Source organism: Oncorhynchus mykiss, chromosome 5, assembly GCF_013265735.2.
Source record: "Oncorhynchus mykiss isolate Arlee chromosome 5, USDA_OmykA_1.1, whole genome shotgun sequence".
NCBI lineage: Eukaryota > Metazoa > Chordata > Actinopteri > Salmoniformes > Salmonidae > Oncorhynchus > Oncorhynchus mykiss.
This window is the reverse complement of record NC_048569.1, coordinates 8,120,821-8,141,454: the sequence shown is the minus strand read 5'-3', so window position 1 is coordinate 8,141,454 and position 20,634 is coordinate 8,120,821. Positions and strand designations below refer to the sequence as shown.

General features: G+C 44.1%; 1 protein-coding gene across 1 annotated transcript in view; it reads left to right on the top strand.

Annotated features, from left to right (window-relative positions):
• Positions 1-20,634, top strand: part of LOC110524943 (fibrillin-2) — a 322,130-nt gene that overhangs the window by 63,064 nt on the left and 238,432 nt on the right. The window contains exons 7-10 of the mRNA XM_036976697.1: positions 2,149-2,274; positions 6,465-6,590; positions 15,577-15,729; positions 19,603-19,890. Of these exons, the coding sequence (XP_036832592.1) occupies positions 2,149-2,274; positions 6,465-6,590; positions 15,577-15,729; positions 19,603-19,890 (693 nt within the window). The remainder of the gene's footprint in view (positions 1-2,148; positions 2,275-6,464; positions 6,591-15,576; positions 15,730-19,602; positions 19,891-20,634) is intronic.

Sequence of the window (20,634 nt, the reverse complement as noted above, 5' to 3'; positions counted from 1 at the left end):
TTGCGTGCGCTGCAGGATTTTAATCCATGACGGCGTAGTGTGTTACTAATGGTTTTCTTTAAGACTGTGGTCCCAGCTCTCTTCAGGTCATTGATAAGGTAGTAGTTCTGGGCTGATCCCTCACCTTCCTCATGATCATTGATGCCCCACAAGGTGAGATCTTGCATGGAGCCCCAGACCGAGGTTGATTGACCGTCATCTTGAACTTCTTCCATTTTCTAATAATTGCGCCAACAGTTGTTGCCTTCTCACCAAGCTGCTTGTCTATTGTCCTGTAGCCCATCCCAGCCTTGTGCAGATCTACAATTTTATCCCTGATGTCCTTACACAGCTCTCTGGTCTTGGCAAGTGTGGAGAGGTTAGAGTCTGTTTGATTGAGTGTGTGGACAGGTGTCTTTTATACAGGTAACAAGTTCAAACAGGTGCAGTTAATACAGGTAATGAGTGGAGAACAGGAGGGCTTCTTAAAGAAAAACTAACAGGTCTGTGAGAGCCGGAATTCTTACTGGTTGGTAGGTGATCAAATACTTTTGTCATGTAATAAAATGCAAATTAATTACTTAAAAATCATACAATGTGATTTTCTGGATTTTTGTTTTAGATTCCGTCTCTCACAGTTGAAGTGTACCTGTGATAAAAATTACAGACCTCTACATGCTTTGCAAGTAGGAAAACCTGCAAAATCTGCAGTATATCAAATAGTACATTTACTTGATCTACATTTACCTATCATGTACACAAATACAGCAAATATAACTCTGCTTTGCAGATGTTAGTAAAGAATGAAGCCACAAACCAAAAAAAGCGTTAGGTGTGTTGTTTATTAACACTTTGTCGCCCCACCACCAATGTGGTAGACATTACGGCCAAGCCATTCCAGATGGCATACTGACACCAGTGTGGGGTGATGGGGAAGAAAAGGCTGCCATGCTGCAGACTGAGACAAGCGTGGGTTAAATCACTGCAGTATGGAGCCATTCTCTCCATGTTTGAAATCCCTGCCAAGGAGTTTATGGGGAGCATCACGGGTCTGTGGTAGTCTCAACCTGACTGGAACATCAAAACCAAATATGTCCTAATATGTGCATGTGGTAGTCTCAACCTGACTGATGAGAGAGAGACAAGAGAGAGAGGAGTGCTCATTCATCATCTAACTGAGCCTAGAGACATGCATGTTATGATATGCCAAAGCTAAAGCAGCCATTTTGGTTTGAGTGTATTGTAAATTCAATGAAAGATCTAAGCTAACCAAACCCTCTGATAGTCAACCGTTTCAACAGTTATAATAACAGTTATGATTCTTCGGGTTATCCGACTGCTCTACCAGAGATTACTACTGTGTATGGATTAACATGGGTAACTGGGATCTATCAGAGATTACTACTGTGTATGGATTAACATGGGTAACTGGGATCTATCAGAGATTACTACTGTGTATGGATTAACATGGGTAACTGGGTAACTGGGATCTACCAGAGATTACTACTGTGTATGGATTAACATGGGTAACTGGGTAACTTGGATCTATCAGATATTAGTACTGTGTATGGATTAACATGGTTAACTGGGTAACTGGGATCTATCAGAGATTAGATACCACTAGAGACAGGTTGCTACTAGAGATACCACTAGAGACAGGTTGCTACTAGAGATACCACTAGAGACAGGTTGCTACTAGAGAAACCACTAGAGACAGGTTGCTACTAGAGAAACCACTAGAGACAGGTTGCTACTAGAGATACCACTAGAGACAGGTTGCTACTAGAGATACCACTAGAGACAGGTTGCTACTACAGATACCACAAACCATTTGGATACACACTGAGTTTACAAAACATTTTGAACACCTGCTCTAGTCGGTACCAGGTGGTTTGTTTCAACATACCAGGCGGTTTGTGTCAACGTACCAGGTGGTTTGTTTCAACATACCAGGCGGTTTGTGTCAACGTACCAGGTGGTTTGTTTCAACATACCAGGCGGTTTGTGTTAGCGTACGAGGCGGTTTGTTTCAACATACCAGGCGGTTTGTGTCAACGTACCAGGTGGTTTGTTTCAACGTACCAGGCGGTTTGTGTCAACGTACCAGGCGGTTTGTGTCAACTTACCAGGCGGTTTGTGTCAACGTTGTGTCCACTCTCATTTGCCCAGATGTTGACGAGTGCCAGGCCATCCCGGGACTCTGCCAGGGAGGAAATTGCATCAACACCGTGGGTTCGTACGAGTGCAAGTGTCCAGCTGGCCACAGGCAGAAAGAGGGCTCCCAGAAGTGCGAGGGTGAGTAACACAGGAAATGGTGGCGGACATTTGGGCTTAATTATACTTTTTTCTCTCATTTCCCTTTTTATCTAATTTACCGTTAAACCGCTGAAGATACACAATAATGGATATTGAAGTAAGATAAAAAAAATAATGTTTTATCTTTATTTAACTAAGTTTAGTCAGTTAAGAACAAATTCTTATTTTCAATGACGGTCTAGGAACAGTGGGTTAACTGCCTGTTCAGGGGCAGAACGACAGATTTGTACCTTGTCAGCTCAGGGATTTGAACTTGCAACCTTCCGGTGACCAGTCCAACGCTTTAACCACTCGGCTACCCTGTATAGTTTTGTTGGGTATTGTAATGAGTATTTCTTTAACATCCTAAGGAATATACAGAAGTCCACTACTTGAACCTTCAGAAAGTTTTCACACCCCTTGACTTTTTCCACATTTTGTTGTGTTACAAAGTGGGATTAAAATGGATTGAATTGTCAACGATCTACACAAAATAATCTGTAGTGTCAAAGTGGAAGAAACATTCTAACATTTGAACAAAATATATGATAAATAAAACACTAATATGTCTTGGTTAGATAAGTATTCAACCCCCTGACTCAAACACATGTTAGAATCGCTTTTGGCAGTGATTACAGCTGTGAGTCTTTCTGGGTATGTCTCTAAGAGCTTTCCACACCTGGATTGTGTAACATTTGCCCATTTTCCAAATTCTTCAAGCTCAGTCAAATTGGTTGTTGATCATTGCTAGACAACCATTTTCAGGTCTTGCCATAGATTTTCGAGTAGATTTAAGTCAAAACTGTAACTCGGGCACTCAGGAACATTCACTGTCTTCATGGTAAGCAACTCCAGTGTGGATTTGGCCTTGTGTTTTAGGTTATTGTCCTGCTGAATTAATCTCCCAGTGTCTAGTGGAAAGCAGACTGAACCAGGTTTTCCTCTAGGATTTGTTCCTGTGCTTAGCTCCATTCTGTTTATTTTTTATCCTAAAAAACGTCCTTAACGATTACGAGCATACCCATAACATGATAACACTATGCTTGAAAATATGGAGAGAGGTACTCAATTATGTGTTGATTGGATTTGCCCCAAATATAACACTAAGTATTCAGTACAAAACGTTAATTGCTTTGCCAAATGTTTTGCTCTATTACTTTAGTGCCTTGTTGCAAACAGCTTAGTATTGTGGAATAACTACAATGTTGTTGATCAACCCTACGTTTTCTCATATCACAGCCATTAAACTCTGTTACTGTTTTAAAGTCCCCATTGGCCTCATGGGGAAGTTTCCTTCCTCTCCATCAACTGAGTTAGGAAGGACACCTGTATCTTTGTAGTGACTGGGTGTATTAATACACCATCCAAAGTGTAATTAATACTCAAAAAGTAATTTATACTCACCATACTCAAAAGGAACATTCAATGTCTGCTTTTTATATTGATTTGAACTAGCAATGCACCAATGGCCTCATGGTGAAATCCCTGAGTGGTTTCCTTGTTCTCCGGCAACTGAGGTAGGAAGGACGCCTGTATCTTTGTAGTGACTGGGTATATTGATACACCATCCGAAGTGTAATGAGTAACTTCACCTGCTCAAACGGATAGTCAATGTCAGACTTTTTTACCCGTCTACCAATAGGAGCCCTTCTTTGAGGCATTGGAAAACCTCCCTGTTCTTTTGTGGTTAAATCTGTGTTTAAAATTCACTGCTCGACTGAGTGACCTTACAGATAATTGTTATGTAAAACTCTATTGCACACAAGAGTGAGTCCATACAACCTATTAAGTAACTTGTTAAGCACATTTTTACTCCTGCCATAACAAAGGGGTTGAGTACTTATTGACTCAAGACATTTCAGCTTTTCATTTGTAATACATTTAAAAACAAATTAAAAAAAACATAATTCTACTTTGACATTATGGGGTATTTTGTGTAGGGCAGTGAACAAAAATCTAAATGTAATTCCATTTTAAATTCAGCCTGTAATACAACAAAATGTGGAAAAAGTCAAGGGGTGTGACATCTTTGTGAACACACTGGGTACATGGAATGAAACAGTAAGATGATTTAGTGAGAAGTGGGTGTTAGCAACATGATCTCATCAAATCTGGTCTATATGTAACGTTTGTCTAAACCGAAGCAAACGGCAGAACTGTGATTTATGGACATGCATCGTTACAATTATTTCTTTAGCTCGTAAAGATTATGACTGTATAGACCTCAAGAACCTCTAGGGTTAGGGTGAGTTATAACTTTGAGAGTTTAAGGCAGGGCTCTCCAATCCTGTTCCTGTAGAACTGCCCTCTTGTAGGTTTTAACTCCAACCCCAGTTGTAACTAACCTGGTTCAGTTTATCAACCAGCTAATTATTAGAATCAAGTGTTCTAGATTAGGGTTGGAGTGAAAACCTACAGGACAGTAGCTCTCCAGGAACAGGGTTAAGGTTGACCTAGAGGACAGTAGCTCACCAGGAACAGGGTTAAGGTTGACCTAGAGGACAGTAGCTCACCAGGAACAGGGTTAAGGTTAACCTAGAGGACAGTAGCTCTCCAGGAACAGGGTTGGAGTTGACCTACAGGATGGTAGCTCTCCAGGAACAGGGTTGGAGTGAAAACCTACAGGACAGTAGCTCTCCAGGAACAGGGTTAAGGTTGACCTAGAGGACAGTAGCTCACCAGGAACAGGGTTAAGGTTAACCTAGAGGACAGTAGCTCTCCAGGAACAGGGTTGGAGTTGACCTACAAGACGGAGGCTCTCCAGGAACAGGGTTGTCGGTAAGGATAAACGGCAGGTTTTAGGTTTAAAACTGAAATACCACACTTTAAACTTAAACACTGAGTGTTATTGTCCCACACGTCACTCCCAACTCCCAACGTTCCTCTATGCAAGCCGTATGTTAGGCCTTCTGCCTTTTGGCCTTAGCCTAATGCCTACTCATGACAAGGCTTTCCTCTGAAACCATTTCAGAGTCCAAGACACTTAACAAGCTATTTAGAACCTCGTAATTACAGTCTTGTAAATTCCTTGGGCTTTAGGCTCGACCCTCGCCAATTCCCGTTGTTGTGTTAGCCTCGTGGCTAATTGCTATCCTCCTACCATCTCTTTAATCTTCTCAGTTCGTCTATAACATACGTCTGTTTCACCCTCTAGGTGCAAGGTACTTATTTACGAAACCGCTCATTCACCCCTAATTACATCCTCGTAAACAATGATCGAATTGTCTACGTGTTTATATTTCAAATAGGGTCTAGCATTTAAAAAGTCAACACAGTTAGAATCAAAGAAGTATCCTTGAGGTCTCTTTCTTTCAGTGTGGAGTCTACTCAGGTAGACTCTAGGGTAGCCTAGTGATTAGAGCGTTGGACTAGTAACCGAAAGGTTGCATGATCGAATCCCCCGAGCTGACAAGGTAAATATCTGTCCTACTGTCCCTGAACAAAATACCTGAACATTGAGACGTTCCTTCCCTTGAATTCTCAAAATGGCGTCTTCCTCTCTCCAAGTCGTTTTTTTTTTTTTTTTTGAGACGTGGTCCAGTATGTTAGTGCTGCAGACTGTAGTTTACTGAGGTAACAGTCCCAACACTGAGCCCACTGTTTCAGTGACAAAGGTAAATACGAACCTCCTCTCACGCTTTTCCCTCTCTTTTCTTTTTACTGCCTCTCCAACATGCTTTTGGATTCTTCAAGTGCAAGTCACTCTTTGTAAAGATATACACTGGGATTAACAGTGAGAGGCCATTCAGCACAGTACTGGCTTAGGGTTGAGTCCCGAATGACAACCTAGTACGTATGTAGTGCACTATATAGGGAATAGGGTGCTATTTGGGGCGTAGCCTTACTGTAGCCCCTTACTGTAGGCAGACTGCAAAGTTGAATTCAATTTAAATTCAAAATACCTTATTTATCCCACAAGGGGCAATTGTGTAGGCAGCAGTATATACAGAAAATGTAAATTTGTCCCTATTTGTGAAATAAATTTGTGAAAAATGTGGTCTTTAATTTTGTGTTGTTTTGTGTATTGTGGAGATTGGGAATTATAGCTTACAGTATTTTATTCACATTCACAAAATACACATTTCAACAAAAATGACATTTAGTCATAGGTGATACATGAGTCAAAGATTTTCCTTGCTGTCTGACACCAATGAGACACCAGGTTATAACGTGTATCTCTTTCCTGTCAGATGTGGATGAGTGTGTCACCATTTCCCGCATGTGTGACGGAGGACAGTGTTTCAACTCGGTGGGCAGTTACTCTTGTGTTTGTCCCTCTGGCTACATCCCGTCTCCTGACAAAACTCGATGCATTGGTAAGTAGATTCTAGTAGAAACCAGAAAGTTTAGTGGATCTACGTGTATATTTTCTCTAGTAGTGGTTTTAACACTCATCCAATGTAAATCTGGTAGTCCTGCTAGCATCTGGTAGTCCTGCTAGCATCTGGTAGTCCTGCTAGCATCTGGTAGTCCTGCTAGCATCTGGTAGTCCTGCTAGCATCTGGGTGATGTATTGTTTGGGTATTAGTCCACATTACCAGAAACTGGATTTATTTTCATTTACCCATAGCCTTTGGCTTAAGCTTGACTTTCACGTTACCCACTGTGTGTGTGTGTGTGTGTGTGTGTGTGCGCGCAACTGGGCATGTGTGTGTGTGTGTTTCTGTGTGGGCATGTGCGTTTTTTCCCCCCATTTGTGTGTGTGCGCGTGCGTGCGAGTGCGTGTGTGTGTGTTGTTTCAGGTGCAGTATTATCCCTGTGTAATCTGCACAGTGCTGAGACTGCTGACCACCAGTTCCTCTCAGATTCATTTACTCAGTGTGTAACTACAGGCAGTCTCTCTCGATCTCTCTCTTTCTCTGTACTCTGTGTTCTGTCTCTCTCTAACTCTTTCTAACTCTTTCTCTCTTTCTCTCTCTCTATGCGCTGTCTCTCTGTCTCTCTCTGTACTCTGTGTTCTGTCTCTCTCTAACTCTTTCTAACTCTTTCTCTCTTTCTCTCTCTCTATGCGCTGTCTCTCTGTCTCTCTCTGTACTCTGTGTTCTGTCTCTCTCTAACTCTTTCTAACTCTTTCTCTCTCTCTCTCTCTCTCTCTCTCTCTCTCTCTCTCTCTCTCTCTCTCACTCTCTCTCTTCGCTCTGTCTCTCTGTCTCTGTCTCTTTCTTCACTCTGTCTCTGTCTCTCTGTTTCTCTCTCTATCTCTGCATCTCTCTCTCTCTTCACTCTGTCTCTCTGTCTCTCTCTGCCTCTCCCTGTCTCTCTCTCTTCACTCTGTCTCTGTCTCTTTCTTCACTCTGTCTCTCTCTGTCTCTCTGTTTCTCTCTGTCTCTCTCTTCGCTCTGTCTCTCTCTCTGCCTCTCTAACTCTTTCTCTCTGTCTCTCTCTAACTCTCTCTCTCTGTCCACTCTAACTCTTTCTCTCTCTCTCTATCTTTGTTCTGTCTCTCTGTCTCTCTCTCTCTATCTTCTCTCTGTCTCTCTGTCCCTTTCTTCACTCTGTCTCTCTGTCTCTCTGTTTCTCTCTCTGTCCACTCTTCCTGTTTGCGGATATTGGATTTGGTGTTCCCCTTGTGTTAAAGCCCATTCATCCAGAAAGCTCTATTGTGACTTAGCCCTAGTCATTCCATCATAATGGCCTACCACATAGCTAGTAATCTTATTTACTCATGGTTGGTGGCTTAGATGGTAACTCTGGTAAATTGTATATAGTTGCTTTTTAGAAATGGAACTTGTGCACGATAACCTTATAAAGACCCGATTCTTTTGAAAAAGGGATTTGATTTTTAGTACATTTACCTGGATAAGTAAAGGTAGACTTAAAATAAATTAATCAAAAGCACTTAATCGTTGGTATTCGTCCATCCATCATGAGGTTTGAAGCTATTCCATATTTACTGTACATGAAACCTTTGGCCTTGTAGTATAGGACTATACCAAATCAAAGTTTGTGGCTATCACCACCTATTTTATGACTGAAAGTTCCCCACTAACCCCGATCCTCACCAGAGATACTTGGAATCTGGAATGTTGAGACGGAGAGGCTAAACGTCAGTGTCTCTCCGCTGCTGGCTTGGAAAGAAAGGTGCAAGTCATTGTCATCAGGTTTCTTGTTAACAACCCATGTCATCGAACCCGAAGCCCGAGACCCAGCTCTCTCTTACTCCATCAGCAGATCTGGGCTTTCATGTGAATTAGAAAGGCCCATCAGGAGCCTTGTGTGTGTGTGTCTCTCTCTCTCACACTCTGTGTCACTCTCTCGCTCTCGCTCTCTCTCTCTCTCTCTCTCTCACTCTCTCTCTGCGTCACTCTCGCACTCTCTATGTTACTCTCACTCTCTCGGTGTCACTCTCACTCTCTCTTGGTCTCTCTCTCTCTCCCTCTCTCTCTCTCTGTCTCTCTCTCTCTCTCTCTCTCTCTCTCGGTCTCTCTCTCTCTCTCCCTGTCTCTCTCTCACTCTCTCTGTGTCACTCTCTCACTCTCTCTCTCTCTCTCTCTTGGTCTCTCTCACTTTCTCTGTGTCTCTCTCTTGGTCTCTCTCTCTCTCTCTCTCACTCTCTCTCTGCGTCACTCTCGCACTCTCTATGTTACTCTCACTCTCTCGGTGTCACTCTCACTCTCTCTTGGTCTCTCTCTCTCTCCCTCTCTCTCTCTCTGTCTCTCTCTCTCTCTCTCTCTCTCTCTCGGTCTCTCTCTCTCTCTCCCTGTCTCTCTCTCACTCTCTCTGTGTCACTCTCTCACTCTCTCTCTCTCTCTCTCTTGGTCTCTCTCACTTTCTCTGTGTCTCTCTCTTGGTCTCTCTCTCTCTCCCTCGGTCTCTCTCTATTACTCTCTCTCTCTGCGTCACTCTCTCTCTGCGTCACTCTCGCACTCTCTATGTCACTCTCACTCTCTCGGTGTCACTCTCTCTCTCTGTCTCTCAATTCAATTTAAGGGGTTTTATTGGCATGGGAAACATATGTTTTGCATTGCCAAAGCAAGTGAAATAAACAATAAAATATGAACTCTCTCTCTTCTTAGTTTTTCTCTCTCTCTCCTGTACTGTTGTGTGTCTGGGCCAATTACAAACTACAGAGCAGGGTTACCATGGTTATGGCTTACCAGTGTTATTTACCTTTATTTTACTAGGCAAGTCAGTTAAGAACAAATTCTTATTTTCAATGACGGCCTAGGAACAGTGGGTTAACTGCCTGTTCAGGAGCAGAACGACATATTTGTACCTTGTCAGCTCGGGGGTTTGAACTTGCAACCTTCCGGTTACTAGTCCAACGCTCTAAACACTAGGCTACCCCTCCATCTCCAGACCAGGCCAGGCTACCCCTCCATCTGAAGCATGCTCTGACAAGTGGAGAATGGGGGGAGGATGTGTGTGTGTGTGTGTGTGTGTGTGTGTGTGTGTGTGTGTGTGTGTGTGTGTGTGTGTGTGTGTGTGTGTGTGTGTGTGTGTGTGTGTGTTGGGTAGAGATCAAACAGTGTCAGCAGCTGGACCTTAACCCACAAGTTACCACCCATCACACACCTCACATTCCCCTAGTTGAGACAGGATGAGGAGAGAGTGGTGGGAGAAAGAGAGGTCAAGGTAAAGGAGGACGTGTCAAGTGAGGTGGTTTCATGCTGCAAAGTGACATTCAACTTTGACGTCTGTATGTAGAGATGATTCTAGATAATAGGTATTTTATCAAGGTCAACATTTTTGTACAGAAAGAAAGACCGTCCAAAGAGTAAGAGAGGAAATGTGGTTTAACAGCTGGAAGCCCCCTCGTTTGTGTCCCAAATGAGGCCCTATTCCCTAGGTAGTGCACTACTTTTGACCAAAGCCCATAGGCAATTTGGGACGCAGGCCTCGTCTCCAGAGCTTAAGGCATTTGCCGGTCTGGCCTGTTGCCATGTCTCTGGCTCCTCTGTCTCTCCAGGACAGCCATTAGCAGATAACCAGCTCCAGAGATAAAGTACATTGCACTGGTCCCACTCTCTTCCTCCCTCAACTCCTAGCTCTTTCCCTCTCTCCCTCAGCCCTCAGAAAGTCCAACAAAAGAACACTGAACAGACTCTATTAGATTAGATCAGACGTAGCAAGCTCCTGGGTTTGGTTAGTCTTTTCATTAGTGTTGGATGTAGATCTACAGCACACAAAGTTTGTGGACTACTTTGTCAATTAGTGAAGCGACAGGGAATGCAGGTTTTTTGTTAAAGCCCTCCAGCCCTGATACAGCTAATCAAGGTCCTGATCAGCAGCTGATTAGTAGAACCAGGGCAGTATTCATTAGAGTGTAAACGATGTGAAATGGCTAGCTAGTTAGCGGTGGTTTGTGCTAATAGCGTTTCAATTGGTGACGTCACTCGCTCTGAGACCGTGAAGTAGTTGTTCCCCTTGCTCTGCAAGGGCCATGGCTTTTGTGAAGCGATGAGTAACGATGCTTCGTGGGTGTCAGTTGTCGATGTGTGCAGAGGGTCCCTGGTTCGATCCCAGGTAGGTGCGAGGAGAGGGACGGAAGCTATACGGTTACAAGAGCACAACGTGGCAAAATGTTTGTAGCAAAACAAGTGTTCCTCATTGGACAAGTTCAGGGAGTCCCTCTCTGTTTCCATCCGTTTTCTTAGTTTTGATTCCTAATTAATACGGCCCAGCCAGGTGTGTTGGGCTGGAACAAAAGTAGCTCTCCAAGAGGGTTGGCAAAGGTTTGGTGCTGTAGGGGTCAGTTAACACAGGCAGTTAGGAAAGCAAAGGCTAGCTTTTTCAAACAGAAATGTGCATCCTGTAGCACAAACTCCAACAAGTTCTGGGACATTGTTAAGTCCATGGAGAATAAGAGCACCTCCTCCCAGCTGCCCACTGCACTGAGGCTGAGGCTAGATGTATACATCAATGATGTCGCTCTTGCTGCTGGTGATTCTCTGATCCACCTCTACGCAGACGACACCATTCTGTATACTTCTGGCCTTTCTTTGGACACTGTGTTAACTAACCTCCAGACGAGCTTCAATACCATACCACACTCCTTCCGTAGCCTCCAACTGCTCTTAAATGCAAGTAAAACTAAATGCATGCTCTTCAACCGATCGCTGCCCACAGCTGCCCGCTCGTCCAGCATCACTACTCTGGACGGTTCTGACTTATGTGGACAACTACAAATACCAAGGTGTCTGGTTAGACTGTAAACTCTCCTTCCAAACTCACATTAAGCATCTCCAATCCAAATTAAATCTAGAATCGGCTTCCTATTTCGCAACGAAGCCTCCTTCACGAATGCTTCCAAACATACCCTCATAAAACTGACTATCCTGCCGATCCTGGACTTCGGCGATGTCATTTACAAAATAGCCTCCAACACTCTACTCAGCAAATTGGATCCAGACTATCACAGTGCCATCCATTTTGTCACCAAAGCCCCATATACTACCCACCACTGTGACCTGTATGCTCTCGTTGGCTGGCCCTCACTTCATATTCGTCGCCAAACCCACTGGCTCCAGGTCATCTATAAGTCTTTGCTAGGTAAAGCCCCGCCTTATCTCAGCTCCATGGTCACCATAGCAACACCCACCGATAGCACGCGCTACAGAAGGTATATCTCACTGGTGACCCCCGAAGCCAATTCCTCCTTTGGCCGTCTTTCCTTCCAGTTCTCTGCTGCCAATGACTGGAATGAACTGCAATAATCACTGAAGCTGGAGACTCATATCTCCCTCACTAACTTTAAGCACCAGCTGTCAGAGCAGCTCACAGATCACTGAGCACAGAGCACCTGTACATATCCCATCTGTAAATATTCCATCCAACTACCTCATCCCCATACTGTTATTTATTTAATTTATTTTAAGCCTTTGCACCCCCGTATCTCTACTTGCACATTAATCTTCTGCACATCTATCACTCCAGTGTTTAATTGCTATATTGTAATTATTTTGCCACTATGGCCTCTTTATTGCCATATCTCCCTTATCCTACCTCATTTGCACACACTGAATATAGACTTTTTTCTATTGTATTATTGACTGTATGTTTGTTTATTCCATGTGTAACTCTGTGTTGTTTGTGTCACACTGTTTTGCTTTATCTTGGCCAGGTTGCAGTTGTAAATGAGAACTTGTTCTCAACTAGCCTACCTGGTTAAATAAAGGTGGAATAAATAAAATAGGGGCAAGTTGCCCCTAGATGCCGATCTTGGGTCAGTTTTGCATTTCCCCTATTAATGCTTAAGGTTAGGATTGGGGGAGGGGAAGCTAATGCTAGACCTGTACATAGGGGACGGGTGGGGGTCCTTAGAGAGTGTTCTTAAGTGTAATTGGCTTCAAGCGTAAGCGGCTTCATGTATGCCTCCTCTATTCATCTGAATGTGTTGACAGTTGGAGAAATTGCTTGAGCCGCGCTGATTAATTCGGAAAATATGAAAGCCAACGGTCCAATATCCTAGAACACTGCTGCGCGTGTGAGTACAGGTTTATGATCTCCGATAGAATCCATCCTTATGACCACTAGAACAATGAAAGGAGCCAATTGGCATTCTGTATTTATTTGCAAATTAGAAAAATAACATAAATGTTTAGCTGTGCAAGTCAAGGTCATGGTAACATCTGGGTTTTGGTTTGCGATTGGCTGATGTGATGTGGATCCCCCATGATTTCCCCCAAAGGGTGTATATTTATTTTGGATATAATTTCTAAGGTCAGGGTTATGTTTTGTGAAATACATTAGTAATCAATAACAACACCCCCCCCCCCCCCCACCACCACCACCACCACCACTCCCACTCCCACCACCGTGACTGACATGTTGTGGATGCAGATATAATTACAACATATGTGCATTTCAGCATTTCAATTGTGGTGATACAATGTAACTCTGCATGTTACATTCCTGAACGTGTACTTTAATCACAGGGTCTCTACTGTATCTAGAACAAAAAAAAACATGCTCTTTATTGAGGCCCACATGTGCATACAGGCCTTCGAGCCACGGATGTCAGACAAGACTAGGGCTGCACCGTACTTTGGTCAAAAGTAGTGCACTATATAATAGGGAATAGGGTGACATGTGGGACTCACACTCTCGTTCTTCAGAAGTTCCCTGCTGACCTATATACAGTAGAGCCAGCCAGGCTACCGTAGGATGCTCAGCCACCTCTCACGCCACACTGTCGAAATATGCAGCCATAAATGTTTTGTGTTTAAAAAGGGGATTTCTGGCGACACCCAGCTGAAGTACTGTGTGTGTGTGTGTGTGTGTCCACAGTACCTCGTGTGTGTGTGGGGGGGGGGGGGGTTGTATGTATGTGTGCCTACGTATGTGTGTTTTGTGTGTTAACTGACTATAAGATCAATGTGTGTGTGTACGTGTGTGAATTCCACTGTAGTGTTGTAGTACTCAAGTCCAGTCTCGAGACCACATATTGAGTGTCTCGGTATTGTCTCAGAGTCGGATACATTCGTACTCGGTCTTTTCTCAGTGTCGGATACATTCGTACTCGGTCTTGTCTCAGTGTCGGATACATTCGTACTCTGTCTTGTCTCAGTGTCGGATACATTCGTACTCGGTCTTGACTCAGTGTCGGATACATTCGTACTCGGTCTTGACTCAGTGTCGGATACATTCGTACTCGGTCTTGACTCAGTGTCGGATACATTCGTACTCGGTCTTGACTCAGTGTCGGATACATTCGTACTCGGTCTTGACTCAGTGTCGGATACATTCGTACTCGGTCTTGACTCAGTGTCGGATACATTCGTACTCGGTCTTGACTCAGTGTCGGATACATTCGTACTCGGTCTTGACTCAGTGTCGGATACATTCATACTCGGTCTTGACTCAGTGTCGGATACATTCGTACTCGGTCTTGACTCAGTGTCGGATACATTCATACTCGGTCTTGACTCAGTGTCGGATACCTGCTGCAGCCGCTGCAAACTAGCACAAAACAAAAGCTAGCTAGCTATACCGTGGGAAAACTACTGCTCGCTATTGCACAGTGACATGTTGGCCTTCAAGAAGACAGAAGTTTCCATACGTTTTTGTAAAAATGGTCCTGCCCATTAAGTCAAAATGTGATTAAGTCAAAAGGCTGATTCCACTGTCACTCCAAAATTTTGCCCTAATACAGTTGAATGGCAGTTGCCTTTATCTAGCTTCAGATGGCCTAGCCAATGTCTGACTAGATGTATCTCCCCAGAGACCAGCAGTGTTAACCCTTACTTTCCAACAAAAACTGAAAAGATGAAAATCAGAATATCATTGAAAAGAATATTATAATTAGCATTATTATTATATTATTATAATTATTATTTTATAAATCCTTAGCCCTTCTCTAAAGTGTGGAAGGCCCATTGTTCCCCCACTCTGTTTGGGTTAGTAATAATGTGTAGTGGCGCTATTTTCCCCCAGCATGCATTTTTTTCCACTATTCGGAATGTCTAAAGAATCCAGTTAAAAAAAGGTTTAAAAAAAAAACATCCCCCTCCCCCAAAAAAACAACACTGTTCCACTTGTGCAATAACAAAATATCAACATCTGTTCCACTGCATTTCTATGTCATTACAAAGTATTTAGTAACTATGTACCAACAGTGTTGTTATTGCCCTAATTACAGCAGTACGACACACATACCAGTGTTTGTCATGGGCTGGCTGCTTAGGAGAAAGGACACTGTGTTTTCAGGCACCGAAGTAGAAAAAAAACACCAAATGCTTCATTTTCAGGGATGACAGTGTGTTTTGACTTCATCTAAAATGCCCCTGATAGATGTCTGTAATATTTCACATGTCGTCCACATCAAGGAGTCATGTGAAAACGATGTCAAAGTGCTGCCCCGTATTTACCACAAAAAGGTCGCCATAGGTCGCAGGGTGAAAGGTAGCAGCTATTAGCTGAGTGAAATTAGCAACAGTGTTGCGGAATTCGAGTGGTAAAGGATGAATTAGCACATTTCGAAAAACATTGGGTGAATTATTAGGCATGTACCCATACACCACATACACCACACGACGGCCTTGTGGATGTGCCTGTCTGTCTGCCTGCCTCGCTGTCTGCCTGTCTCGCTGCCTGCCTGTCTGTCTGCTTGTCTGGCTGTCGCCCTGTCGTTCTGCCTGTCTGTCTGCCTGTCTGTCTGCCTGTCTCGCTGTCTGCCTGTCTGTCTGCCTGTCTGTCTGCCTGTCTGTCTGCCTGTCTGCCTGTCTGTCTGGCTGTCGTTCTGCCTGTTCGTCTGCCTCTTACCCTGGGACAATGTGTGTCTGTGACAGCATCCTAGTCACCTATGACAAGGTGTTCAGTATGTTAACTGTGTGATACCATGTCTTGTTCCCTCTCTCTCAGACCAGCAGGCAGGCTCGTGTTTCGGGGGTCTGCTGAACGGGCGCTGTGCCCAGGAGCTGCCCGGCCTCTTCAGTAAGGCCACATGCTGCTGTGACAGTGGACGCTGCTGGGCACGAGGGGCCCTGCCTGAAATATGCCCCGCCCGACGATCAGGTGAGTCCTAGATCTATAATATTCCCCCTATGCCAATGTTTGGTTGGCAAGCCTGGTTCTTAGTTAGTGTGATGAAACATTTACAATGAAGATATTTAATTTATTAGTAGTGATAATCTCCTATTCTACTCAATAGACTATCATATCTTGAGGGTACATGCTTTGGTTCCAAAACATTTGAGTCAATCAGTTATGGCATTGACTTAGCTAATTGATTAAATTAAGACCATGCTTGATGCTAATATGTGTCTTAGTGCTGGGCTCAGTCTAACACCTGAGATCATTTGGCTCTCTAGGACCAGGGCTGCCTATCTCCATACACTATGCAGTGTCATGTGTGAATGACGATCATTATTAGCTATTTCAACGTCAAAACCTTTAAACATTTCAATCAATCAATCAATCAATCAAATGTATTTATAAAGCCCTTCTTACATCAGCTGATGTCACAAAGTGACACATATATACACTTACAGTGGTAAGAAAAAGTATATGAACCCATTGGAATTATCTGTATTTCTGCATAAATTGGTCATTAAATTAGATCTGATCTTCATCTAAGTCACAACAACAGACAAACACAGTCTGCTTAAACTAATAACACACAAATTATTGTATTTTTCAGGTCTATATTGAATACATAATTTAAGCATTCACAGTGTAGGTTGGAAAAAGGTATGTGAACCCCCTAGGCTAATGACTTCTCCAAAAGCTAATTGGAGTCAGGAGTCAGTTAAGCTGGAGTACAATCATTGAGACGAGATTGGAGATGTTGGTTAGAGCTGCCCTGCCCTATAAAAACACTCACAAAATTTGAGATTGCTATTCACATGAAGCATTGCCTGATGTGAACCCTGCCTCGAACAAAAGAGATCTCAGAAGACCCAAGATTAAGAATTGTTGACTTGCATAAAGCTGGAAAGGGTTACAAAAGTATCTCTAAAAGCCTTGATGTTCATCAGTCCATGGTAGGACAAATTGTCTATAAATGGAGAAAGTTCAACACTGTTGCTACTCTCCCTAGGAGTGGCCGTCCTGCAAAGATGCCTGCAAGAGCACAGCGCAGAATGCTCAATGAGGTTAAGAAGAATCCTAGAGTGTCAGCTAAAGACTTACAGAAATCTCTGGAACATGCTAACATCTCTGTTGATGAGTCTACGACATGTAAAACACTAAACAAGAATGGTGTTCATGGGAGGACACCACGGAAGAAGCCACTGCTGTCCAAAAATAACATTGCTGCACGTCTGAAGATAGTAAAAGAGCATCTGGATGTTCCACAGCACTAAAAAGGCACAGCACACCAACATCAAAACCTCATCCCAACTGCAAAGTCTGGTGGAGGGAGAATCATGGTTTGGAGCTGCTTTGCTGCCTCAGGCCCTGGACAGCTTGTTATCATTGACGGAAAAATGAATTCCCAAGTTTATCAAGACATTTTGAAGGAGAATGTTAGGCTGTCCACCAGTTGAATCTCAACAGAAGTTGGGTGATACAACAGGACAACAACCCAAAACACAGAAGTAAATCAACGACAGAATGGCTTCAACAGAAGATAATACTCCTTCTGGAGTGGCCCAATCAGAGTCCTGACCTCAACCTGATTGAGATGCTGTGGCATGACCTAAAGAAAGCGGTTCACACCAGACATCCCAAGAATATTGCTGAACTGAAATAGTTTTTTAAAGAGGAATGTTCCAAAATCCCTCCTGACTGTTGTGCAGGTCTGATTCGCAACTACAGAAAACATTTGGTTTAGGTTATTGCTGCCAAAGGAGGGGTGACCAGTTATTAAATCCAAGTTTGGTTTGGGGAATGGGAACCAGGTGTGGGGAATGGGAACCAGGTGTGGGGAATGGGAACCAGGTTTGGGGAATGGGAACCAGGTGTGGGGAATGGGAACCAGGTGTGGGGAATGGGAACCAGGTGTGGGGAATGGGAACCAGGTGTGTGGAATGGGAACCAGGTGTGGGGAATGGGAACCAGGTGTGGGGAATGGGAACCAGGTGTGGGGAATGGGAACCAGGTGTGGGGAATGGGAACCAGGTGTGGGGAATGGGAACCAGGTGTGGGAAATAGGAACCAGGTGTGGGGAATGGGAACCAGGTGTGGGGAATGGGAACCAGGTTTGGGGAATGGGAACCAGGTGTGGGGAATGGGAACCAGGTGTGGGGAATGAGACAAGACAGTCTGTGGTTGGTGGTAATGAATCCAGTTCAGTGACGCCTAGAAGGCCCGGTAACGTCGACCTCCGTAGCTGGTGAACGGAATGAGCATCAGTACTGGGGGGGGGGGGGGGGGGGGGGGGGGGGATCTGTGACACTACTTCAACGTCAAAACCTTTAGACATTTCCATAGTTATATTTCTCTGTATCATTATTAGCTACTTCAACGTCAAAACCATCGTTATATCTCTCTGTATTACAGAGTTATGTAAGTTCTGCCCTCAACTGCACCTCATTGTAAAAAGCCCTTGAAAACCTGAGGCAGGATGGAGAACCGCTGAATCTGATGCTGAGCCCAGTTCAAAGCTCCTGTCATGTGGTAACAGATAGTGTTCAGCTGCTGCAGGCGGTAACAGAATTTTACCTTGGTGATGTCAGGGCAGACTGGAGGGCACGGAAAGCCCCTGGCACTCTCCCCCATTTCCTCTGGCTCTCACCCCAGACTGGGCATAGCACACAGGATATCTGCTCCTCCAACTCCTACTTCACTGGCATGTGTTGCTTTGGTTTCATCTCAAGTCTAGAGGACAGGGGTGAGCAACTCAGGTTGGTTTCATCTCAAGTCTAGAGGACAGCGGTGAGCAACTCAGATTGGTTTCACCTCAAATCTAGAGGACAGCGGTGAGCAACTCAGGTTGGTTTCACCTCAAATCTAGAGGACAGTGGTGAGCAACTCAGGTTGGTTCCATCTCAAATCTAGAGGACAGCGGTGAGCAACTCAGGTTGGTTTCACCTCAAATCTAGAGGACAGGGGTGAGCAACTCAGGTTGGTTTCACCTCAAATCTAGAGGACAGTGGTGAGCAACTCAGGTTGGTTTCACCTCAAATCTAGAGGACAGTGGTGAGCAACTCAGGTTGGTTTCAACTAAAATCTAGAGGACAGCGGTGAGCAACTCAGGTTGGTTTCACCTCAAATCTAGAGGACAGCGGTGAGCAACTCAGGTTGGTTTCATCTCAAGTCTAGAGGACAGGGATGAGCAACTCAGGTTGGTTTCATCTCAAGTCTAGAGGACAGGGGTGAGCAACTCAGGTTGGTTTCATCTCAAGTCTAGAGGACAGGGGTGAGCAACTCAGGTTGGTTTCACCTCAAATCTAGAGGACAGCGGTGAGCAACTCAGGTTGGTTTCACCTAAAATCTAGAGGACAGCGGTGAGCAACTCAGGTTGGTTTCACCTCAAGTCTAGAGGACAGGGGTGAGCAACTCATGTTTGTGGGGGGCCGGAACGTCTGCTGGGTCATGTTCGGTAAGCACAAAATGGGAGAAACGTAGGAGAACTTGATCTTGTCCAATAATGTTCATGAAATCTTCAAAATTGTTGCTGTGTTGTGGCCTACAGAACATGACCGTGGGTTGTGATTGCTTTAGATCTTATCAAGAGCTTTAGAGAGTATTTGTGTGCTCTCGGATCAACCAACTGACTTGATACTTTGATGTCAAAGAGAGACATAGTCAAGGGTTTGAAGTAGTTTGGCTTAGTGTCCTTAGACATGATCTGTTTCAAGGCACACTGTAGTTTATGACCTTTGACCTCTACTGCCGGTCTAACCTATTGATGTTTGAACATTTCAAACCTGTTCCACCATCATCCAGATGACCTTTCCTCTCATTGCTGACTAACATTTTGACCTTTGTCTCACCGTCCCCCAGAGGAGTACCGCCGGCTGTGTGTCCAAGGAGTCCTACCCTACCCAGATGGAGACTTTAGAGGGAGACCCAACCCCACGAATCCTCTAAATCCTTTGATCCCTCAAAGACCCAATGGTGGCAACGACCCGTCCAGCCCCAATGGTGGCTATGATCCATCTAGACCCAATGGGGGGTATGACCCATCCAGGCCCAATGGTAGGCATGATCCATCTAAACCCAGCAGTGGCTACGATCCAACACTGAATGGCCAAGGGGTTCCCAATGGAAATGGACAAAGGCCAGACTTAGGTAAGGAAACCTCCACATGCACTATAAGCACCCACACATTCAACAGATAGAGCATAGGAGAATAGGAGCATAGGCTCTGCAAGCTGTAAGACATGCACAGTATATATATGCAGAGCATTCGTTAAGTATTCAGACCCCATGACCTCTTCCACATTTTGTTACGTTACAGCCTCATTCTAAAATGGATTAAATCAAATAAAATCCTCATCAATCTACACACAATACCTCATAATGACAAAGTGAAAACACGTTTTTAGAAATGTTTGCAAATGTATTAAAAATAATAAACAGAAATACCTTATTTACATAAGTATTCAGACCCTTTGCTATGAGACTCGAAATTGAGCTCAGGTGCATCCTGTTTACATTGATCCTCCTTGAGATGTTTCTATAACTTGATTGGAGTCCACCTGTGGTAAATTACAATTGATTGGACATAATTTGGAAAGCCACACAACTGTCTATATAAGGTCCCACAGTTGACAGTGCATGTCAGAGCAAAAACCAAGCCAGGGGGTTGAAGGAATTGTCCGTAGAGCTCCTAGACAGGATTGTGTCGAGGCATGGATCTGGGGAATGGTATCTGGTAAAATGGTAAAATGTCTGCAGCATTGAAGGTCCCCAAGAACACAGTGGCCTCCATCATTCTTAAATGGAAGTTTGGAACCACCAAGACTCTTCCTAGAGCTGGCCACCCGGCCAAACTGTTCAATCTGGGGAGAAGGGCCTTGGTCAGGGAGGTGA